Genomic DNA, 23,476 nt, shown 5'->3' on the forward strand with positions numbered 1-23,476 from the left:
ATATCAATGGACACCTCTTAACCATTTCGAACCGCTAGAGTTGATTTCATATCACTCCAGATCAACTAAGACAATCAAAATTGATAAAAAAAAAAAAATAGCAAAAATGAGTGAAAATGCAGAAAATTAATTTTATCTCAATTTTGAATATGCTCAAAACTCAAGACTTTATCAGGCTACTTCTAACTATTTTGAACCATTTTAGATTAATTGAAATGATCAAAATTAGTTAAGAATGAATTGAAATATCTCGATATGCAAAAAAAAAAAATTGAGAAGCGAGAGAAAATTAGGATTTGTCTTGTGTTTGGTGAATTAATACCCAGACAAAATCAGGTGTCAACAAATAGTTTTTGTTCTCTTGTTGTGAAACCTTCCCACTTGGGATCCTTTAGAGCCACTCACCAAAAAAAAAACCTACTTATATGAAAAAAGTGGTTATGTAAAAGTAGTATGAAATTAATTATTATAAGTGCATTTTTAGATAAATATTTTTTTCTAAAAAATATTTTTTTTTTCAGAAATTACGTATTTTTTTTTTAAAAAAATAGTTTGATAAAGTTCTTTTTAAAATACTAATTCAAGTGTAAATCAAATATTACTTTTTAATACAAATAGTCAAATACCATATAAAATACTTTAAAAAAAAAAAAACTTTCCAAACGGGAACTAAAGCCATGCTCACCCCTATCTTGGAGTTTCTCAAGAGGGTTGCCAAATGTACATTTACTCTCCCAATGATTTCCTTGTTCTACATCTTTCTTTAGACAATCGTAATACAATTTTTTTAGCTTTTTATTGGATACATCTCTCCCCTTATAATTCAATTACTTTGGAGAAGATTATAGCATTCCTATCATTGGACCAACCCTACATATCACATTGCCGAGGCAAGTCAACAGATTGCAGTTCATCAATGAACAAAGATAACGATGTTTGACAAAGGCTTGCTGAAGGTGGGAGGCTTGAAAAATTATATAGGAGACTTCTTCTATGCGCCGCGTATCTTATAATGTGACACTCACTATTTAATGTGTTTTCATTGGATGAAAGGACTTGATGGGAGGATCATGGTGGTCCTCGCGAGCCCCTAAATTTTTTGGGGTCATTACAATCCTAAAAATGAGAACTCGCACCCCCCACACTAAGCAGTTGGCAAACATAAGAGATGCAAATATGTAAAATGGAGGAACTTGCACTGGAAAAACAGAGAGCCACCACAGTGATAACCTTCATATAATAAGGATAGCAAAGAAATCTGCTTAAGTTGGCACATGCTAATATATATTTCATTCAGATTCCATGGTTCAATCTTCGCTCAAGTTTGATACATAGCACAGTAGAACAGCTCTAACAATGGCCCAAGTAACTGGAAAACCTAATTTACTGCAATAGTATTAATGATACCTATGTATTTTATTTTTGGGATAAAAAAAGAAAAAGAAGAACTAATGTACAAAACTCTGATACATCAGTAAAGTTAATTAGCAACTATACATAAACTTTGACACTACAGAGTTAGATAGTATCAGATTCTTGTAGCATAAATCTACAAATTAATAATGCGGTCCGTAGAGAGGAGTTTGTCAGCACAATTTTCTTGGAGAAATGATAGTTAAAAGTACCTGCCATGAACAGAGATGTTCAAGGTCAGTTTACAGGAAATCAAAACAAGGGCTTTAAGCCCTTACTAATAACATACAAAGCTAAAAAGCAACCTTCATATTTAACATTCAAAACCTTTCTGTTTTTAAATTATTACAGATACAGCTTTACAGTTTGGAATAGCTAAATAGCTAATTTCAGTCCCACTAATTTGACATGATGACATCTTTTCCACTTTTTTTGTTTGAAACAGTACGATGAATTTCCCAACCCTCCATAATTTTCATTTGGATTGGAGGAGGGCTTTCAAAGGAAATTGTGTCTACATATGGTTCAAATCCACACAAAAGGCTTCAGATCCACGTCCCGAACACAAGTTGTCTACCAAAAGAGCTGGACTGTCGCTCACACACATGAGCAAGGTATGTTGGACTCGCACAAATCATCCCCTCAATCTTATTCATCCATAAAAATCTAAACCAAAGTTGCTGAAGTAGGTAGAGGACCCAGAAATATGGAAAGAATTTAACTAGCATGATATTCTTCCTAACTCACAGAAGAAATATTATCACGTCCTGTTTATTTATTTATTTTGTAGGTTTATACATGCCACCATTTAATTTAACTTGCTTGGAACCTAAATTTTCATTTCTTGAGTAATATCTTTTAGAACATCATACTTGGATCTGTCTGTCTCCATGCAATACAGCCTAAAACACCAACTTCCATCAGGAAAAATTATCAGAGATATGAAGACAATTTAAAACATAAGAAGAAATTATTTAGCTTTGGTACATCTCAACAAGGCATTGTCAGTTCACCAGTAAGCAGGATTGAACTCAATCACCACCTTCATATCAACTCCTATACAACAACCAATTGGGAATTGGAAAAGGTAATTTGATCTGTATCTACATGTTTCAAATCATGAAGCAGAGACGGAGTAGTGATTAGCAAACAATCATGACGTTTAAAACAGTCAGTTCATCTCCATGTACTCAAACATATCCCCCACCACCTTCATATCAACTCCTATACAACAACCAACTGGGAATTGGAAAAGGTAATTTGATCTGTATCTACATGTTTCAAATCATGAAGAAGCAGAGATGGAGTAGCAAACAATCATGACTTTTAAAACAGTAAGATAATCTCCATGTACTCAAACATATCCCCCTCACACCTGTTAATTTTATGCAATATAAAATTGTGTTGCAAAATATATAGAGGCACCAACAACAGAGAGGGTGCCAACATGTAGGGTTTGTAATACATAGATGTTTTTAAATAGTTGGACAACAGCAATAACTCTAAAAAAGATAAGCTTGCAGAAGAGTGTTGACTATACTGACCTCAATAAAAAAATCTTGTTATTTTTGAATGATGTAAAGCTCTTGTTTAGCTATGTAGTAGCGTCCAATGACATTCCCTGGTTCCATGACAAACTGCTCCTGGAATGTTCCCATTCGCTCGGAGGAAATATCAATTGAAAGATCTTTGAAGTTCGGCAAGCCCTCGGCTTGTAAGCCTTCCCCACATATGAGGAACTGATTCCCAATTATAAAGGATCCTGATACACGAATTGCAACCCCATCTTGACCATGAGCACGGCATTGAAGTTTCTCTACGACATGCACAAGTCTTTCAGGAGGCCAGTCACCCGCTAACGTATTTCTAAGGTGTGATAGATTTGTGAAGATATCATTTGGTCCAACAGATTGTTTCCCAGAGAAACTACAAAAAAAAAAATTTGGAAAAAAAGTTTGAATAATGATATGAGAAAATCCACTGAAGAGAGGGCAAATTATGAGCAAAAAATCAGAAATCATCTTCCAAAAAAAGGGCAGTTATATTTGAAAGAGCTGTTTTTTAATTTTTTTTTTTTTTTTGGGGGGTTGGGGGTAAGTGGTGAATGTTAACTTGACATCAAATTTCAACTGCTATCTCCTTCATCCCCAACACAACCCCATTCCCCATATGCCTAAGAGAACAAATTCAGCCCATAATTACTAAATTTTTGGTCCATGTATACATGAAGACAGAAGAGCTTCCTAATTTTTATTGGCCATAATTAAAATCAAACTTTCACAATTAAAATTATATGAGAATAATTGCGGTTTTTTCATAATTTCATACCTGAAAGTCGAACCTTCGTTATATAAGGTCTCTGCATGTTGCCAAAGTTCATCAGGTCCATCGAAAAGTTGGTAATAGTGTATTGTCAGCATCTGATCAGGTAACAAGAAGTGGAATTAGTATCCGTTGAAGCAGGGGCAGAAGCACTAAGCTTCATTTTTAATTTTTTTGAGTGTTGGATTAGGCTTCATCCCTTTGGATGCAAAACACTTAACGCTAATGGTGTACATCAAACAATAGGAAAAATTCAAAAAATTATTTGCCTTAAATCCATGTAGTTCAAGACTTCAAATTCAGCTAAATATTTTTAACTTTTTGAGCATATTCATGCCTATGGTTAAATACTCAATAAAAATGTGAACTTTATGATTGATTTTTAATTGACGAAAAACAAAGATGATGTTATATGACATGCAGTGCTTCAAGTCAATAAATACTTCCTAACCTGATGAGAAGTTTTATAGAACAGCTGAAATACAACAGTAAATAACATGTACATAGAATGAAATTGATTAGTGGCAAAAGAGAATAGTCACATATGTTTGAGTTAGCTAAAAGTTAAATGTAGCCAGATTGAGAATGAGATGAGAGAGGATAGTAGAGAAAATTTGCTCATGGCGTACCAAAAATTGAATACAGTAGTTAATGTGGCATAAAAGACATAAGCTCATAGTGAAAATGTAATCCAACAATGCTATTTCATCATCTGTCACTTCTTTTCAATTTATGGGCAATTTATAAAGTTGTCAGCGCATTGAACATATCAATTATTAGAGTTTCGAATTTGCAGGAACTTACATCAACCAGATCCTTCATCCTCTGTGTTGGATCAAAAACACTTTGGACAAATGCTGCTAATTCAACCCCAGTTTGCTCATATTTCGTAATAAATGGGTGCAAAAGAAGCTGCAGTTAAGAGGACACTAATTAAATAATGTCGAAGTGACTTTTTGTGCTGTTTCTTTAAAATATATGTAAAAATTTAGATGACGAGAACAGAAATCATTGTGTAAATGCATAGACATTTATAAAACAATGAGTGTGTAACAGCATGTTTTATTTTTAAACTTCATACGTATATATAAGAATATACGTATTTTTACATGTATTTTACTTTTGAACTTTAAAAGCGTGTAAATTGTAATTAGGCCGCACCTTTCAGGGCCATTATAAGAGCTACTTTTTACCCTAAAAAAAATAAAAATAAAAATACTTCTTAACAATTGAGTTAGGTGGGAAAATTCAACTGAGCCCTAAACTATTGAGTTGATTTGAGCTAGAGCAATTTTTTGCTCTGACTGCATGTGCGTGCGCGTGTGCGTGTTCTTGGTTTTAAGCATTTGATTCTGCTCACCTGCTCTGCAGTTGGTCTTGCATCTGCATTCTTCTGCAGGCAAGCATCAATAAATGAACAAAATTCTGGTGAAAACATGTCTTTTGATGGTGATGGAGATGGATCATCCAGGATCTGCCATTAAATTCAGGAATTGTTAGTTATAAAACAAATGCATGACATGTGAACAGAAAGAACAAACAACCTGAACTCAATTCATAAGAATGCCTAAAGAACGATTTAACAATGTATCTGTGTTGAAGAGCACTAATTTTCAATGCTTTGACCATTAAAAATATTATGAGATAAAATATTACAAGTGTCACATCAGGGATAGGTTGATGCTACCATTGAAGATTTATGAATTTAAAAGAAAATAAAAAATATAGACAAGGTTGAATTTTTTTATTTTTTAAGATTATTATCCCACATTTTCCCATTGAGAACTCAGAGAATTTTGCATGATGAACCATTAAACTCATGAGTTTGTTATGTGAATCATACAGAATAAATCTTTCGAAACTACTATTTTAAGCACCCTCCAATAATATAAATTTTTTGGAGAAAGATATCATGTGTGTGGGCATTCTAAAACTTCAAATTGATTAAATTTATGATAGAAATGCAATTTTTGGGAAAAAAAAATTTCCAACATAAATCAAAGGAATATACAGTATTTAATAGGCACTGGTATCCACCTGTAACATAAGATTTACTGGTCCTTCATTAGCTGCATATGGGAATTCTCCTGTACCACACTCAAAGAGGGCAAGGCCAAGGCTCCAAATATCAGCTGGATAAGAATAGCTCTCATTTCGAATTCGTTCAGGTGACATGTATGTAACAGTTCCAACAAAAGTAGCACACTGATAATCACATCCAGAGATAAGTTAGTAACGAGGCAGTAAATCAAGGTTGTTCAAATCCTAATCTGGATCTTAGAATATAATAATCTGGTGATAAAAAAAAATCACAAAATGATCAGGCTAGTTAAGAATCTTTTGGTATTGGGATCCCTCTGGGATAGCAATGTAAGTCCTAGGATTGTGGGATCTTTGTGACCCAACAATTTTAAGCATGTTATCAAATTTTGGGTCTAATCTTTCATTTTTCAATTCATTATTGTTTTAATAACTTTTATTTAGCTCAACACCACATTGATTTGGCGATTTCATCTCCTCATGGTTCACAGCTTGATGTGAAACTTATCTTCTTATCTTTCTCCTCAAGTTATATTAAACCTTACTCTTAAATTTTAATCCTGATCCATTCTCTAGTTCTCTTAAATTTTATCTTCTTTTGTCAACTAATTAAAGTACTAGATATCATGAAAGGTAAGTTTCTGTCATTGATTTAACATGGCTTCCATGGCAAAAATAACAACAACTAAGCCTTACATCCCATGTATAACCATACAATTAAATAGCACACCATGGAGAGTAAATCTATTTTCTGAACCTTTATCCCTAGCCTCATTTCGAGCTTGGCTTATTATAGGCAACTGCCAAACTAAATGCTAGATTGATGCTTAATTTTTAAGATATATGATCCTATATTTTGATCTTATGATCTGATTCCAAAAGCTTCCCCCAGGATGGGATCCTAACTACCACAATGTCAAGCATTCAAAAGAGTACCACACATCAAAAGGTTGATCACAAACCATTGCCATTGAATTCTCTAAGCCAGCACTGATACCGAAATCTGTTATCTTTGACTCCCCTTTGAGATTCACAAGCAGGTTTGCTGGTTTAATGTCTCTGTGAACAAGATGTCTTACTCCATGCAAATAGCTTAGTCCCTTCAAGAACCATACAAAAGATATAAGGTCGGCAAACAGAAAATACAACATATTCTAATTTGAAGTCAATCTTCCTACATCATCAGTCAAGCAAGAGAAAATAGACCCCTATAAGAGAGCTGTAGGGTTAGTAATAAGAAAATACAATGTGTGTGTGGGTGTGGGTGGGAGGTGGGGATGGAGGGTTAGTAATATGAAAAAGAAACCACTGTCACAGTACAAAATGAAGTGGTAGATGGCATGCTAAGTCGCTAACTATAAAAGTCTAACTGAAAGTAAAGCAAATATACTTACATGTAAGACCTTTTGAGCCATCAATGAAAGGACTGGTTCTGGTATATATTTCCGCACTCTTATGATATCTGCCAAGGACCCACCATCCATGTACTCCAAAGCTATGCTTATTTGTCCAGAGTCAGGAGTATAAAATGCCCCATGGAAATCCACAAGGCCCTGATAACAAGGTGCTTCGCACAACATCCGTATCTCAGTAAGAAGCTGTTGTCTTTTCTCCTGGTATGCACAACGGAAATATTTAAGTAAAACAATATGAAAAGCGAATTATATCTATCATCCATGCTACTATGCAACTTGTTTCTTCAATAAGCCTACTTCTCTTAATGTTGCGGAATATAGTTATAGATCATGGTATGGATTCTACGGAAACTTTATTTTATTTTCATTTGGCAGTGAAAGAGCCAAAGGAAGTGGAATATAATGTGTAAAAGAGAATCAACATGAGGATGGCTAAGGCAGCGGTAATAACTTCAAAAATTTCAGTAGGATTCTATAAAAAAGTTAACAAATTTTCTCTATATTTCTTCATGGCAAGGCAAGGAAACTGAAAATTTTATATATAAACTAGAAAATGCCTTAAAAAACTTTAGTAAATGTTTTCAAAATGGCTCAAGTGTGAAGGAGAACAATTACTGCCTTGAAGTTTGCTCATGTACGTTAACAGATTTTGCTACTAATTGAGCAAAGATGACGCATGTGAACCCAAATTTTCACATTGTAGCATCAATAAACAATAACATTTGAAGAACATACACAGACCTTTTCAAAAATATTAATCTTCTTCAAGGCAAGAATTCTATGAGTGGGTATATGAATAGCTCTCTGAACAACACTACTTGCACCACTGCCTATGGCTCCAAAGATCCTCATCTCATGAGATGCACAACGATATGTCCTTTCACAATGATCCGTTTCATCCACAGGCCAAGATGTGCATTTCTGCAATCCAAGCTCATTTATGTTGTATACTCCATATGATCTGCTCAATAAGTTGACAGTACCGCTTCCACCATCTGATAGCTTCAAACATCAGAAAAAGGTATCAGGAAAAACCATCTACTCATATCTCCAAGATGAACCTTAAAGAAAAATAGAGAATCTTACCATATAAGAATCACTAGAGTTCAAGGTTGATCCACCTGAGAAACCCTTTTCCGCATCAAATAATGGTGCAAGCTTCTTTTTCAATTCCTCCAATCCAGCCATGACAACTTACTATAATTTATGCTTTCTTGGCATAAAGAAAACTAAAACATCAACAAAATGCACACAATAAGTCTAATTATGGAACAAAAACTAAAAATACAGTTTGATCATAAGAGGGAACATGTTTCAAACATAATTTTCTTAAATCTCTTTCTTTGTCGATCTAGTCTTTTCATATTGTGAAGTCGCAGCTCTGTAGCAAAGCTATGGTGGTTACCAATTTAAGTAACTATTGAAAATTTGAGTATAGCATGTTTAACATAGAATCTGAAACAAGTACTTGATGATTTCAGTAGCTTATTTCACGAGAATTTGAGAGTAATTAAATGTATAAAATGACCACCCCCACAAAATTATATTCACCACTTTATTTCAGATTATTGGTAACTTCAATGATGTATCCATACTAGTATACGTTGCCAACAGTGTGGGAATCCAAATGCTGATACACTAACTTCAATTCTAAATGAGAGAATTCCTAAGCAGATATCAGAATAACTGTACTGGAAATGAATAACCACCATGGCACCATCCGGTCCATCCCACCTGAAGAGCCTATCAACACTAAAATATTTAAGCCTTAAGGCCACCAAAATCATTATAAAGTCTAAGTAAGACATCTCAATTTTGAAAATCTTCATTTTACCAATTCATGTCCACTTGTACACATGTCACATATTAGACAAAGGAAAATATAGAACATGGTCCTAGAGAGAGAGAGATCTCAAAATAGATTAGAACCATATAAAACAATTGATGGGACTTCATAACATGTTGCTAAGAATTTTCAATCTAAGCATAACCTAAAATACCCAGAAGAAAAGAAAAATTGAACAAAAGCCATATTCTTGATAAAAAAAATACAAACAAAAACAAGTAAACACAAAGCAACACTAGCTGCAGGCACACATCTACAGCTTTTGCATGATCAGCATTTATAAGGATAGTAGACTTGTTATTTTAAATATGCATGCATAAATGTCTTTGAATGAAGGTTTCCATTCAAAATCGAAATGCCTTACTTAGCTTTTACAATGCTTTGGGTGGCCTTGAATTTTGAAGTGTTGATGGGCTTTTTAGGTGGGGTAGTGCCAAGGTGGTTAAGGCTTTTGATACCAATACGCTTGTATCTTCGATTCTGATGCCTGGGACAAATGTAATGGGTTGTTCAGGAATCCCCCAGTTTAGAATTGGACCAGTTTATCAACACTTGGATGTACGTAGTATACTAGTATGACTACATCATTGAAGTTACCCATAGTACGAATTCAATAGGTGAATATGCCCATTGTCCAACCAATCAGCATCCAACGCGAAATTTTTTTTCACCCCTATGAAAAGCTATCTTAGGATAGGGCAGAGGAGACACTCTCACATTTCCCAATATATAAGACACACAAACTCCTACTTACTCTCACTTCTCTTTGCTAAAAAAAAATCCTATGTATACTACTCTCCCCATTCCAAAAACTCACAGACACTAAAGAGACAAGCATAGGTAAAGACTACATGTTTACCTTGGTCAAATGCATACTTGGTAGATATGTTATTCATATTGTTCATGTGCTTAATGATTGTTCTGTGCATTGTAGGGGGTGTTTTGTGTGTGTGCAAAAGCAATTAGAGTGTTAAGAGTTCATTTCATAAAATTAATATGTTGTGGAGAAGTGTTTGTGTAGTAAACCCTACCAAATTGGAATATTAAGTGTGTTAACATTGTGTTTTGTGCACTTAAAAGGGCGGATGTGAGTGTGCCTGTGGTTTTAAAAAAAAAAATACAATGTGTGTGTTTAATAAAAAGTATGTGTTGTGTGTGTTTACAAAAAAAAAAAAAAAAATCAGAGATGTGAGAGGGAAGAGCCTCAAAAGTCAATGTGTGTGTGTTTTTAAAATCTTGCGGTTTCAAAAATCAGCTAATATGATGCAAGTGTTTTGAAAAATCAATGTGTGTGTTTTAAATAATTAGTGTGTTTTTTAAATCAACGTGTTGTGTTTCTGAAAAATTAGTGCAAGTAACTTTCAAAAATCAGAAGAGAGTGTGTGTTTAAAAATAAAAAATCAAAGTATCTTGCATTGCGTGTGTTTTTGAAAATAAGGGTGCGTGGCTTTCATAAATCAGAAGTGTGTGCGTGTTTTAAGAAACAAGATATAATATATGTGGGTGTTTTAGGAAAATAAAAATCAGTGTTTGCTGTGTGAGAAAGTTTAACAAAGAAAACAGTAGCAACAAAATATGAAAGAAAAAATTTGTTTGGTCTTCAAAAGTGAAAAATCTAAAATGTACGAACGTGTGCAGTGGCGGACCTGTAGCCAAAGGGAACTGAGGATCTCATTCATTACGCACTTTTAATTTTTTCTATTTTACAAGATTAAGTTTCTATAATTATTCATTCATGATAGTGAATTATTACAATGAATTTAGATATATAATTAGATTACTAGTCAAAACAAAAAAAAAAAGTCAACTTTTTGAATTAAAAATTCAGGAACCTGATTTCAACAGGCAACTTACCCATAAAAATATCAAATTAACATGGAAAACTAACAATTTAAGGTTCAACTCAGATTAGGGCTTCAATAAAACAACTCAACTAGTCAAGACTCGAAATTTTATGAATTTTCTATAAAACATTTCAACAAAGTAACATTACCTAGGGCTGAAATGATGAACTAACATTTAAGTCGAGCTTTGAGGAGAGGGACCTGGGCGCCTGAGGGATAGCCAGAGACCCGGCGAGAGGACAGCCGGAATCCCCGGATTGAGGGCCGGTGACCACGCCGACGCCGAGGCGATGACCGCGGCCCTGAGGTGGAAGTCGAGCACTCGAGCGTGACCGCGTGAAGGAGATTCGGAAAGAGAGGGCTGTTGAGGGTTCGAGGCTCGAGAGTCGGCGGAGAACGCAGAGCGGCAGTCTGCAGAATTCGTAGCAGTAGGGCTGTAGAGGGTGAAGGAGAGTCAAAAGAGCTTCGAGCCACGTCGTGGTGCAATCCTTTTTCTTCTTTAAATTTTGAAATAGGAAGTTGTTACGTGTAACTCCAAAATTGTATCAAATGATAAATTTATCTCATAAAATTTTCAATAAATAATGAATTTATCCCATTTTATTATTTTTTAAATGACTTTCAAAATTATTTTCTTTTGAATACACACCCCTAAAATTTTATGTTATCAAAAACTCCGACTTTTTGTTTAGTTTGATTTATCGAAATAAGATTTAATATAGTGAAAATTTTAAAAATATTGGTAATATGCTAATAGTTATTTTTACTTATTATTTTATTTAATATATTTTTTATGGTAAAATTTAAGAATAATATAGTATGTACTCGTGTGTGTGTGTAAAGGGAGAAATTATTAGTAGGTTAAACAGCCATATTTTATGCAACCAATCATATCACTATATTTTGAATTCATAAAATCACTCAATCATAGAAAATTCAGTTATATGATTAGTTGTTTAAAATCTAACGTGATTAGATTGTCCAACTTAGGGGTTAAATTCGATTGGTTTAGTTCAGTTTGTTTTTAATTCGGTTCGATTTGGTTTTATAATTTGGTTAATTCAATTATTCGATTTCCATTTCGATTATGAAGAAAGTGAATTTCGATTAACCGATTTAACCGACTTATGTAATTAATTAATAATTAAATATAAATTATATAATTTAGGGTCCCCACAATTCTCTGAATCCATAAAATTCCCTAATTATGTAATTAATTAAATATTGAATATAAATTATTAAGTTGAATTTTGAAAACATACAAATTATATAATCATATTTTTTCATAATTAATTATAATTTGATTTGAATAATTTGATTAAATTAACCGAAAATTTGGTTCGGCCGGGTACAATTCAGTTAAAGAGTGTAATTCGATCGATTCAGTTATAATGGAGAGTTAACCGAAAAAATTCAGTTAATTCGATTTATTGGCCAAATTGGCTGAATCGGCCGAATGCACACCACTATTCTAACCTACTAATTTTTTTTTTATGAAGGAAAAGACGATCATAGCCACAAATGGAGATAACACCCCAACAATTTTCATGTCAGTCCTTTATAAGGAGAGAGAGAGAGAGAGAGCAAGTCAGAGGGAGAGAGAGAGATAGAGAGAAACAGAAAGACACAGGCATCCCTAGGTGATGATTAAAAATGTGACAATAATAGTGACTGTTGGTGGCGGTTGCTTGGTTGATAAGAAAAGAAAAGGTGTAGAAGTTGGCGCCCATAGATCTCAATGTTCTTTTTTTAGGGGAGAGAAAGCTGAGACAATGTGGAATAATGTATAGATTTAAATATTAAATATAAATTAATGTTCTTAATTTTAGGATATAATGGAGATGTTGATGTTGACTTTTTGAAGTCGATCCCTGTTTTGATGCTGACAAAACACAATGATCTTATGTGTGTACTTGGCATATTCCATGAAGATTTGAAGAGCAAGAGAAGAAGAAGACATCTAATTTCATTTGTATTTGCATTTAGTTTTTATCTTTGGTTTATAATAATGCATATATCTACATGATATGAATTGATTGCTCAGATGACTGTAGACTGACCTTAGAATACCTACACTTCATACAAAACCTTTTTCATAAAAAGATAAAATCTTACAAAAGGTTTAGAAATTGCTTTAGGGTCAAATTAGGGCTTACAAAGACTTCCGTTTGGGTTTTTAGGTTTAATTCAAAAGTCTTGGTCAACCGAACCCTTTTAGTACAAATTAGCTAGATCAACTGAACCAGCCCTAAGTCAAAAGTTTGATTTTCTCGGCCGACCGACCCACTTTTGAACTAACCTTCCTCGGCCGACCATCCCCTGAGAATTTCACTTTTCACCTTCCTCGGTCGACCGAACTTATAGTTCAAAATAGCCTTGGTCGACTAAACCTCATAAATGATCAACTAATCTTTTGCCTTGGTCGACCAAACCCACGAAGGGTTTAGAATTGCCCTGAAATGGTCGACCAAATCTTACCCTTGGTCGACCGAATATCTCGGGTTACGTTATTTTCCAGCGCTAATTAAGCTTAATTTTTTCATTAAATAATTTAAAAAATACCAAGCGTGTCCCTAAACGGTCTTATTTTCAAAAAGTCTATATATACCCCTTCATTAGCCAAAATTAGTAACTTGCATTGTTTTAAAAAACCTCTCAAATCATTTTTTTAATCAAAGTCCCCTACTTATATTTTTATTGCACAATCTTTTTGGGGTTATATTTTATACTCTCCATTCTCTTTCATTTATTCTTTTGAAAATCTTTTGAAGAGAACATTTTATTTGAAAATTTATTTGATTGTTTTAGATCATTTACTCTCATTTATACATTCATCTTGAAAATCATTTTTGGAGAGTAAAGACTATGTTTCTTCACATAATTTCTTTTGATAAATATTTTTGAAAAAAGAACCAATCTTATTTGAATCTGAGTACCTATCATATGTATACTTTTTAACCCAAAGATTATCATTTTTATTATTTGCAAAAGGTCTTTGAAAGCAAAACCCTAAGTTCTCCTACTTAGTATTGAAAATATTTTTGTGGAAGCATTTTATTAGGGTTCTTATTTTTTGAAACATTTTATCATATTTATTTTTCTTCAAAGATTGAATTATTTGTTTTGAAAAAAAGAAAACCCTTTCTCTACTGAGTATAACTCATATCATATTAGAGTATATGTAATTGAGTTTTAATGTGTACATCTCTACCTGTGTTAAGAAACATTATTGTAACAATCCGACCCGTCACATGGGCTCGAAGTGCTACTTTAGTGACATTAGTGTACCTGATACCTTATTCATCAAATATAGAACACACATACGCAGCTGAAATAAAAATATAAAATTCTCAAATTATATTACTAGAGTTTTAACTAACTTTACACACAAATATATTCATTTTCACATAATTACGTCTCATAAAACTAAACAAAAAGAAAATCTCTATCTACACACTACCTACATAAAATTTACATCACTAGTCCGACTCCTCTAGCCTACTAGACTCGATCTCTAAGATTCCCTTAAAAGATAGTTTGTAAAGTAGGGGTGAGGCACAACTCAGTAAGGGAAAGATTAAGTTAATGTCAGTGTGTGGCCAACATGCATTTAGTATATAGAAAATAACCAGTTTACTAAGCAAATAAACACATTTATGAAAACATTCTTATTTTACACTCATACACATAATTAGCCGAGGATAAGGAAGATTATCCACCCATACAAGTAGCTTCTCTCTGCTCTAGTACCATTACTGCTACCAGGGCACCCACCTTTGTCAGTAAGCCCTCGAAGTTATCTTATTAATTAACCGTATTCACATAAATTAACAGATATGCATATAAGACACTCCCTATGACAAACACGTCATTTACATCCCCATGGCACGAGTTGTGCGGCTCGAAGGCTGGACTAAACTTGGGTGATCAGCCCAAACAAAGTCAAAAACAACATTCTCTGCAAACACATCTGCGGACATCCACAGCAAAGCTGCAGGTCTAACGCCCTTACTTCAACCTCACGCAGGCAGTCAGCTAGACCCCCTATACTTCTATCCAGACAGTGTGGGTGCATATGGTCTAACTAACAACGACACCGTGCTCACAATACGCTGGTCCCCAGGGTTCCTTAAGCATATCATGCAATTTAGATAATAAAAATCACCATTTAAAACATTAATTCACATATATTTCCTGTTATTCCAAAAACCTGGTCCCTGACCACAAAACACAATCCGACATATAGCTATCAATTAAAACTCAGCCCTCGACCGTCAAACAATAATCCTGGCCCTTGGCCAATCCAATAACACTTGGTCATTGGCCGTTAGTTCAAACTCTTGCATTTCATAAATAGTTCTAGTATTTTCACAAGCATTTCCAATATTTCTCAAACAATTCAGTATTTCAAAATCCCAAATCCAGATATACAATAATCCATACAAATTAAAACATCTGCCACACGATTTTCCATATTTAACATATCCATATAAACAAACAAACTTTCCACCGTTCATTTTATTCAAAAATACCATACCATATCCTAGATTTGTAAAATCCATTTCGAACGGTTGATTTTCAAAATAACCTTTAAATTCTCAAATGAATAAATAAATAAATATATACATATATATATATATATATTTATATAAACATAACAATTAAATTGATTCAAATTTCATAAAATTATCGACTTAACTTAATCCCCTTACGCGATTCCTGAAAAAGCCCGATAACACCCCGCCCTACGCCCCAAGTGTTCAAAAACTCCTGAACCCTGAAATTTAAATTTCAAATTTCACCATATTATTCGTCATAATTCATAGAGTAACTTTTCCTAAAATTTTCCTAAGTTTTGAATACCCTAAATAGTCTAATAAAAGCCTAAATTATCAAACTTACCACCGATTTAGGATTGGTACCCCGGAACTCCAATTTGAAAACCCGCTTAGACTAGATTGTAGGGAATCTCCCCACGAGTCTCCTGAAAATTTTCGTTCATTAATGGGGCTTATAGTTTAAGAGAAATTGAGGTAAGTTTGAGATTTGGCCTTACCCCAGGAGATATGCCTACGCCGTTCCTACGACAGATCCGCCCTAGTAGAAATGTTGGTGGCGGCGAGTAGAGCCTAACGATATTTTTGGATTTTTGATTGACCGAATAACGGAGACAAGATGGAGGAGAGTGGAAGAGAGAAGATAGAGGAGCTTAGGTGCGCAAAAGCTCAAAGCTTCCTCTGGAAAAAAAATTTCAATTGCTTCCTGAAGATAACCTTCAGGAAGCTTTTCTTTATAAATAAATATATATATATATATATATATATATCATTATAATATTATATTATTATAATATTATATTATATAATTAATAACAATACTTAATTAATTAATTAATTATATTATTTTAAAAATTTTTTAATTTTAATTTAATTTTAATTTTAATTTTTTTTAGGATCACTACAATTATAATATGTACAAAATATTTTTTTATTGTATTTGTTGGATTTAGTTTAGAATTGAATTGGGGAGTCTCAGCTCCGTAAGTGAGACCGGTTTAGTTTAGCTCGAAAATTGAACTGAGGTGTCTCCGCTCCGTAAGGAAAACCAGTTGGGCTCAGCTTGATTATTGAATTAGGGTTTACCTTACCCCGTAAGGAAATGTTGTAACGACTTCTACTCCGCTCGTTGGAGTGAGTAGGGATAGTGGAATCCTTTAGGAGCATGCCCAAGGCGGGGATGTAAACTGGTTTGTCCGAATCTTGATAACAAATCTGTGTGTCACTCTTTCTCTATCTCATTTGAATTTTTGCACATAAATTTCTATATGTATACGCTTGTTTATTCACTGTTACAATTATTTGCATGCACACATTTAAATTAAATGAAATAAACTGCACACGTGTATGCCTACACTCATAGTTTAATTTTTTGATATACACGTTTGTATTATAGAAATGGGTTATGATATGTGGTGAATTGGCATAAAAGTTTAATTTAGCCAAAAATGTTTAAAACCCAATTCACCTCCTCTTGGGATCACACTAATTCCAACAATTGAGATAATCGGGCGAAAAAGCAGAATTAAAGAAAGAGGTGGGGGGAATTTTTTAAAATTAATTATTTAAATACAATATTAAGTATTTAACTTCACTTCAAATAGAAAATATGTAAAATATAAATGGTATTGAAAGGTTTTTGTTTTTGTTTTTTGTTTTTTTGTTTTTTTGCAAAAAATGATTGAAAAAATAAGGATGGTCGAAAATTGTTGAGTCTTCTCTTAATTATTATATGGATAACTTTAAAAGAGTGAAAATGAAAATTTTTCGTTTTCATTAACATTTTATTACTTTTATTATTATATTATATTTTAAGTCTATTTTTAATATGTTTTGAGTATTGTGTGTTAGTCCTTAAGGATGAGAAAATAGATCAACATGTTAAGTTTGGGTTGTATCGTTAACGAGTGAGACTTACCCAGATTTGGATTCAAGTTGACTCATTTATAAAACATAAACTTGACCCCCCCTCCACAAATTAATTTTCGAATTATATACAAGTATTTGTTAATAAATATATAATAATTTTTTTAATGTTTACTTAATATTTGAACAAATATGAGTCATTATTTTTCAAAATATTACATATTTATCATTTTTTTTTCTCTTTAAATTCAAAAGATGGGAGTTATTAAAAAAACACTTATTTTGATTGTTTATTATATTTTCTTTAATATTTCACAAATATGAGTTAATATTATATAAAAAAATTTGTAGGTTAGACGGGTAACTTGATTGATGCTTGACCCAAATCCACTTAACCCATTAAATCAATGAGTTTATTTCGGTTTACCCAAGTATAAATGATTGATGCTTGACCCAAATCCACTTAACCCATTAAATCAATGAGTTTATTTTGGTTTACCCAAGTATAAACAAGCCATTACAACTTAAACCCAAACCCAATTTAAACAAGTAGGTCACAAGTCACTCATTAGACATTGACCCGTTTTGCGCCCGACTAATTTTGCATGTTCTTTTGCATGTTTTCTCTATTTTCACATGTGCATGTGTATGTGTAACTCCCAAGGACGAAAAATACAAAGTGGGTATTTTAAACCTCATCTAAGTAAGGTAAGGAGTAGATTGTCTTTAAAAAAAAAAAAAAAAAAAATCCTCTTTTGAAGGTCTTATTAGGCATTGGGATTCAACATTTAGTGTTGGGTAATGTTAATATATCAAAAACACCTTAAATTAATCCAATGATGGAGCTTCAAGGAGGAATTGCACCCCTTCCAGTTTTCTTAAGCTAAAATGAATTGCATGTGCCTTAGTAGAATTACAATTGATCAAGTGGAGATTCAATATTTAAAAAGTTGGTAATTTAGAAGTAAATTTAAAACATCAAAGATGATTGCTAGTTGAACTTGAGAGAATATGAAGTTGTTTGAGTATCCATTTTGGAATAAGTGTTTGAGGTGCGAGTGAATTTCCCTTGCAAAAATGTACTCCAAACCTAATTTTGAGACTTAAACTCTAACAATTAGTTTCTTAATCCTTGGTTTTAACTTAGAGGCTAAAAAATAAGTAGTAATTAGGTTTAAACACTTAAGCAACACATGTTGATTAATGGTGACTTCTCGGATTAATTTGACCCATTTTCTCATATCTGTCTCCATTTTCTCATCATCCCTAAAATAGAGCCAATTGGATCCCTTGATCTGACCATGGCAACAATAAAAAAAAAAAGATACATAATGTGTTTATTATATTGATTTAAGATATATTAAAATCTCAATATCTATTTTTTTTAAAGCATGGATTAGAAGTATTATAAAGTAAAGGAGAAGAAAATTGGCCTCATACTATTATTTTTCTCTTAATACTTTCTCAAAGTAGGCCAAACAAATTGAGACGGTTTGCTTGGAAGCTTTACTTGGCAAGAGCTTGGTTGGGATTTCATTCATTATTTAAAGGAGCAATTCCCAAACCCAATTTGAGGTTTGTTCATTAAATAAATGAGCCAACCTAAGTATAGACGGGCTCGACTCATTTTAACTCATTAGTAGCTTGGTTATAGACTCATTTGGGATGATAGGCTCAAATTAGGCTTACTTGTGAACTTATTTAATAAGATTGGACTAAGCTTAGGTAGTAGCCTTGCCTACATTTTAGGGGCGTTTGGCTTAGTGGCTATGCTAGGCTAAGGATCCTTTGTAGAGACTTGAAGAATTATAGTATTTAAATAATAAAGAAGGAGAGAAAAAAAAAATTTCTTAAGGATTTCTGCAGGGTCTCGTCGATGAGCGCAACGTGTTTATCGACGAATAGACTTATTGAGATCGTCGATGGGGTTATGCGCCTCGTCGATGAGAAATTACTGAGAGGGGTGTTTCAGGGCTTGAAATTCGTTGACGAAGAGTAAGTGCTCGTCGATGAACCTCCTTCTTGCGCTCGTCGACGAACCTCCTTCTTGTGCTCTTTGACGAGATGATGTGACTCGTCGACGAGTCTGCATTTTATAAATATGTTAAACCCGAATTTGTGGTGAGAAAATTTTGCATGTGGAGTTTCTCTCTCTAACATTTTCGCCCTCCTCACCTTCTCTCTAGCTTTCTGGCTCGATTTTTGGTCGGATCGACAATCTGAAGCCGCCACACTACTCTTGGGAAGTTTCTCTTCATTTCTGCAAGAGTGGGTCATTGGTTAGGCTAACTTGGGAACTATCCCAAAATTTGGGTAAGTTAGTGAATTTCAGTTTTATTGGGTATTTGGAGTTTCTGGACCGAGGATAATATGTTAGGGAAGATAATACTGAAGTTTTGTTGGGAAAAATGTTAATTTTAGGGTGTTGTGCTGGGAACATTAGGATTGAGTATTTTGGGGGCTTCTCAGTAAGCTAGGTAAAGGGATAAACTAAGTTAAAAATATTTATAAAATTATTTATTTTTTTACAGCATTAAATTTCAAGAAAATATGTATATTATAGAATTATGTTTGGGAAATACTGCTATGAACAGGGATATGAATTAAACGTGATTTGTCAGAAATTATGATTTTAGAATGATTTTTCATTCAGAATGTTACCCATTTCTGTGTTTAAATTTCCATGTAATTATGTATATCAGAATAATATATTTTCCCAGATTAAGCATGATATGATAGTTTTTAGGGCAATTATAAAACAATACAGGAACCATGATTTTATGATATTAATATTAAACAATACAGAGAAATTATGTTCAGTATATTATGATATGTCGACGCAGATGCCGTGATTCATGCCAGTGCAGATGCCATGATTCATGTTGGCGCAGATGCCTTAAGCATGTATGGTAAGACAGAATTCATGAAATGTTATCATATTATATATTATTATGAAATACGAAACAACTAGGTTTAGTATATAAAACTTATTATATGATATGAGAACCAGGATGGTTGGTTTAGTTCAACTTTAGGAGCACGGTATCATTACTATATGTTCAAAATTATGATAGTGCTACCACACGATCAGTAGTGTGGGAGATGACAATCGATGTGACTTTAGTGTAAAGTGGAGTTGTCCCCTTGGCAGTCCCGAACCAGGAGGGGCAGGCCCATCGTACTTACAGACTTATGTTTGATCTAGTATGGTCGACCATTGCTAAGTTCCGCCTTTGGGCTGTACAACCTAGTCATGTGAGGGTAGGACATGACATCAGCTAGCTATCTCTGGGTGTTATTTCAATATTGTACAGTTATACAAGATGATTTTCATGTATAGAAATCTAGTATGCTTTTTATGATATGACAATCATGGTCAGTTCCGTTACAAACAATTTTTACAAAATATACTTATTATACTGATTATATATATAACATGATAATGCTCATATCACCACACACTGATATTAGTTTATTTCCCTTACTAAGAGGTGTCTCACCCTAACTATATAAAAATTTCAAGAAATCCAGGTAGAGGAGCAGATAGAGCTCCACGACAGTAGGGTTCGATAGAGCCACCCTGTCAGAAGGGTAAGTTGTAGAGCTAGGGTTGGATTTATTTGGGAAGTAACCCTAAGCTACTTTTGATCTTTTGTGAATGATTGTATATATATAACAGTTTTAGTAGGACTTTGGTATTATGGTTGGTTGTATGGTATGTTGTAATTTACGTTTCCTACTGCTTAGGTATCTGAGTTGTATTTTGGGTATATCCGTGATACCCATGAGTCCTGATTGATTATGTTATTCAGTTATACATGATTATTATATTGAATGTTATTATGGGAAAAACAAAAAAACAAATTGGTAAATTAGGCAGGTTGTTACATCCTTAGCCCATGTTTGATGTTACAAACAAATAGAATAAGAATGGCTAAGGAAGGGAGCCTTAGCCTTTTCATATGGGATGTTAGAAAAACATATATAGTTTGGAAGGAAAGAATGAATGAATAATTGTTTTGTGTTTTTTGTTGGCCCAAAAGGGCTCAATGCATGTATACAACATGCTTACACACATGGATTACTTGGTTTAATACATAGAAGGTAGGTATTTACACACATGGATCAAATGTGTTAATTCATGTGTATAAGTGTCACATGGGCAAATTTATATAAGGCATGCATAGATGGATGTATTTACACACAAGTTGCATCTTGCTAACATCTCCCCTCAAATTTAAGGAGGTAAAAAGACAAACTTGAGTTTGGAAACTAATTTTTGAAAATAACCAAGATAGGGCACTTTGATGAAGATATTAGCTGGTTGTTTAGTAAAGAGAAGATGACTTAAAAAGCAATTGCACAAGGTGGAGTCACTACAAAAAAAACTAGTTTTTAGTGACGAAAGTATTGGTGATGGTTTTGAATTTCGTTACTAAAAGTGCCTTATTAGTGATGGTTTTCAAAAAGCGTGACTATTAGGAGAGGTAATAAGGAACTTTTAGTGACGAAATGCAAACCGTCACTAATACTTCGGTCACTAAAACCCAATTTTCATGCTTAAACTATCGCGGGAAACCACTTTTTGCACGGAAACTATCACGAGAAAATACTAGCGACGTTTTTTGGGATATTAGTGATGAATTCAAAGCATCACTAAAACATACTTATTAGTGACGGTTAAACAACCGTCACTAATAGTATTATAGTAGTCATGGTTCCTTAAACCGTTACAAATAATCCATGTTGACTATAAAAAAGTCAACAATATTAGTGATAGTTCTTAAAAACCGTCACTAATAGTTCATTATTAGTAACAATTCTTCCAAAACCGTCAATAATAGTCTTATATTAGTAACGGTTTATATAACAGTCACTAATAATAGGTTTGTTGACTGAGAAAAGTCAACAACATTACTGGCGGTTTTATAGAATTGTCAGTAATAGGCTGAGATATTGATGCCGAGTCGAAATAATTCCATAGACTGAAATATTGAGCCGAGTCGGAATAATACCATAGGCTGAGAGGTCTGACTTTTGCCGAGGGTGTGAAATACCACCTATTATTCCGGTTTATCAACGAAGGGTGTGATTGACCATATTTGCGCTGGTTCAATGCTATGGAGGCCTATGCTATGCCAGGTTACTGGGGGAACCGTATCATGCGGTCGGCTTAGGCCAAAGAGTGTGAGGACTTTGGATAGATTGATTGATTTGTGTTGTGAATATACTGAAGCTGTGTTGTGAAAATACTGGAATTGTGAAATGTTATGCTTTATTGTTGAAATAACACTCATGTGTCCGCACACTGATATAACCTGATTCTCCCTTACTGAGAAGTGTCTCATCCCAATCCTACAAATGTGCTTCAAGTCCTTCAGGTAGCCGAACCTAGCATTCTAGCAATTTGGGAGCGTGGTTTTGGTTAGCGTGTTATAAGTACTTGTGTAATTACTGAACTATAGTCGGGGAGTGGTTTTGGGTTATGTAGACACCCGGGGTTATGTTTTTGGATCGTTTTGAAGTTAGACTCTGGTATGGTATGAATGAATGCAATAGATTAAATTATTGATCTGCTGCGTGTATCATGTTTATGTGAATGAGAATAGGGTATTCGCGAGCCTTGTGGGGTTGGACCCTCATTTTGTATAGTTTCATAGATGGTTGTATGATGCAGGGACATGTTAGGTTACTAAATCACATCCTGGGGCCCATTGCCGAGTTCGGGGAGTAACAGTACGAGTTTAAAATGAGCATGATGGGCGAGTTAGCATATTTCCTTGGTCTTCAAATCAAACAAGCTAAGAATGGAACATTCATTAATCAATCAAAGTATATAAGAGACCTGCTCAAGAAATTTGACATAGAGGGTGGCAAGCCATTGGGTACTCTAATGAGCACCTCTATTAGTCTTGATAAAGATGAGCAAGGAAAGTTGGTAGATGTGAAATACTACCGAGACATGATAGGTAGTCTGCTTTATTTGACAGCTAGTAGACTTGACATCATGTTCAACGTTTGCATGTGCGTTCGTTTTCAAGTAGCTCCTAAAGAATCTCACCAAATAGCTGTTAAAAGGATCTTGAGGTATTTGATAGGTACTATAGACTTAGGTTTATGGTATCCTCAAGATACAACCTTTGAAATGATTAGCTATTTAGATGCGGATTATGC

General features: G+C 33.8%; 1 protein-coding gene across 7 annotated transcripts; it reads right to left on the reverse strand.

Moving 5' to 3' along the window:
• Positions 1 to 1,267: 1,267 nt before the first annotated feature.
• LOC131168343 (mitogen-activated protein kinase kinase 3) lies at positions 1,268 to 11,406 on the reverse strand. Of its 7 annotated transcripts, none has more exons than XM_058127688.1 (11): positions 11,030 to 11,406; positions 8,277 to 8,419; positions 7,932 to 8,192; positions 7,170 to 7,388; positions 6,738 to 6,875; positions 5,773 to 5,940; positions 5,096 to 5,209; positions 4,540 to 4,647; positions 3,742 to 3,833; positions 2,958 to 3,339; positions 1,268 to 1,625 (listed from the first exon to the last, which is right to left on the reverse strand). In XM_058127688.1, exons 2-10 carry the CDS (start codon positions 8,376 to 8,378, stop codon positions 2,976 to 2,978), a joined length of 1,566 nt encoding a protein of 521 aa, XP_057983671.1. In that variant the 5' UTR covers positions 8,379 to 8,419; positions 11,030 to 11,406; the 3' UTR covers positions 1,268 to 1,625; positions 2,958 to 2,975. The 7 variants fall into 7 exon arrangements, with proteins under 7 accessions (XP_057983671.1, XP_057983676.1, XP_057983677.1 ...); XM_058127693.1 differs by having other exon boundaries at positions 11,082 to 11,369; XM_058127694.1 differs by having other exon boundaries at positions 1,268 to 2,637; positions 11,082 to 11,369.
• Between the last annotated feature and the right edge of the window lie 12,070 nt (positions 11,407 to 23,476).

This window comes from Malania oleifera, chromosome 11, assembly GCF_029873635.1.
Source record: "Malania oleifera isolate guangnan ecotype guangnan chromosome 11, ASM2987363v1, whole genome shotgun sequence".
Classification (NCBI taxonomy): Eukaryota; Viridiplantae; Streptophyta; class Magnoliopsida; order Santalales; family Ximeniaceae; genus Malania; species Malania oleifera.

Excerpts from the sequence above, each read along its gene's own strand:
- LOC131168343 (XM_058127688.1), bottom strand. The coding sequence starts at position 8,378 with ATGGCTGGATTGGAGGAATTGAAAAAGAAGCTTGCACCATTATTTGAT. Across the intron at positions 3,834-4,539 it reads GGATGAAGGATCTGGTTGAT|ATGCTGACAATACACTATTA; the intron begins GTAAGTTCCTGC and ends TTACCTGATCAG. Across the intron at positions 3,340-3,741 it reads AACGAAGGTTCGACTTTCAG|TTTCTCTGGGAAACAATCTG; the intron begins GTATGAAATTAT and ends TTTTTTTTGTAG.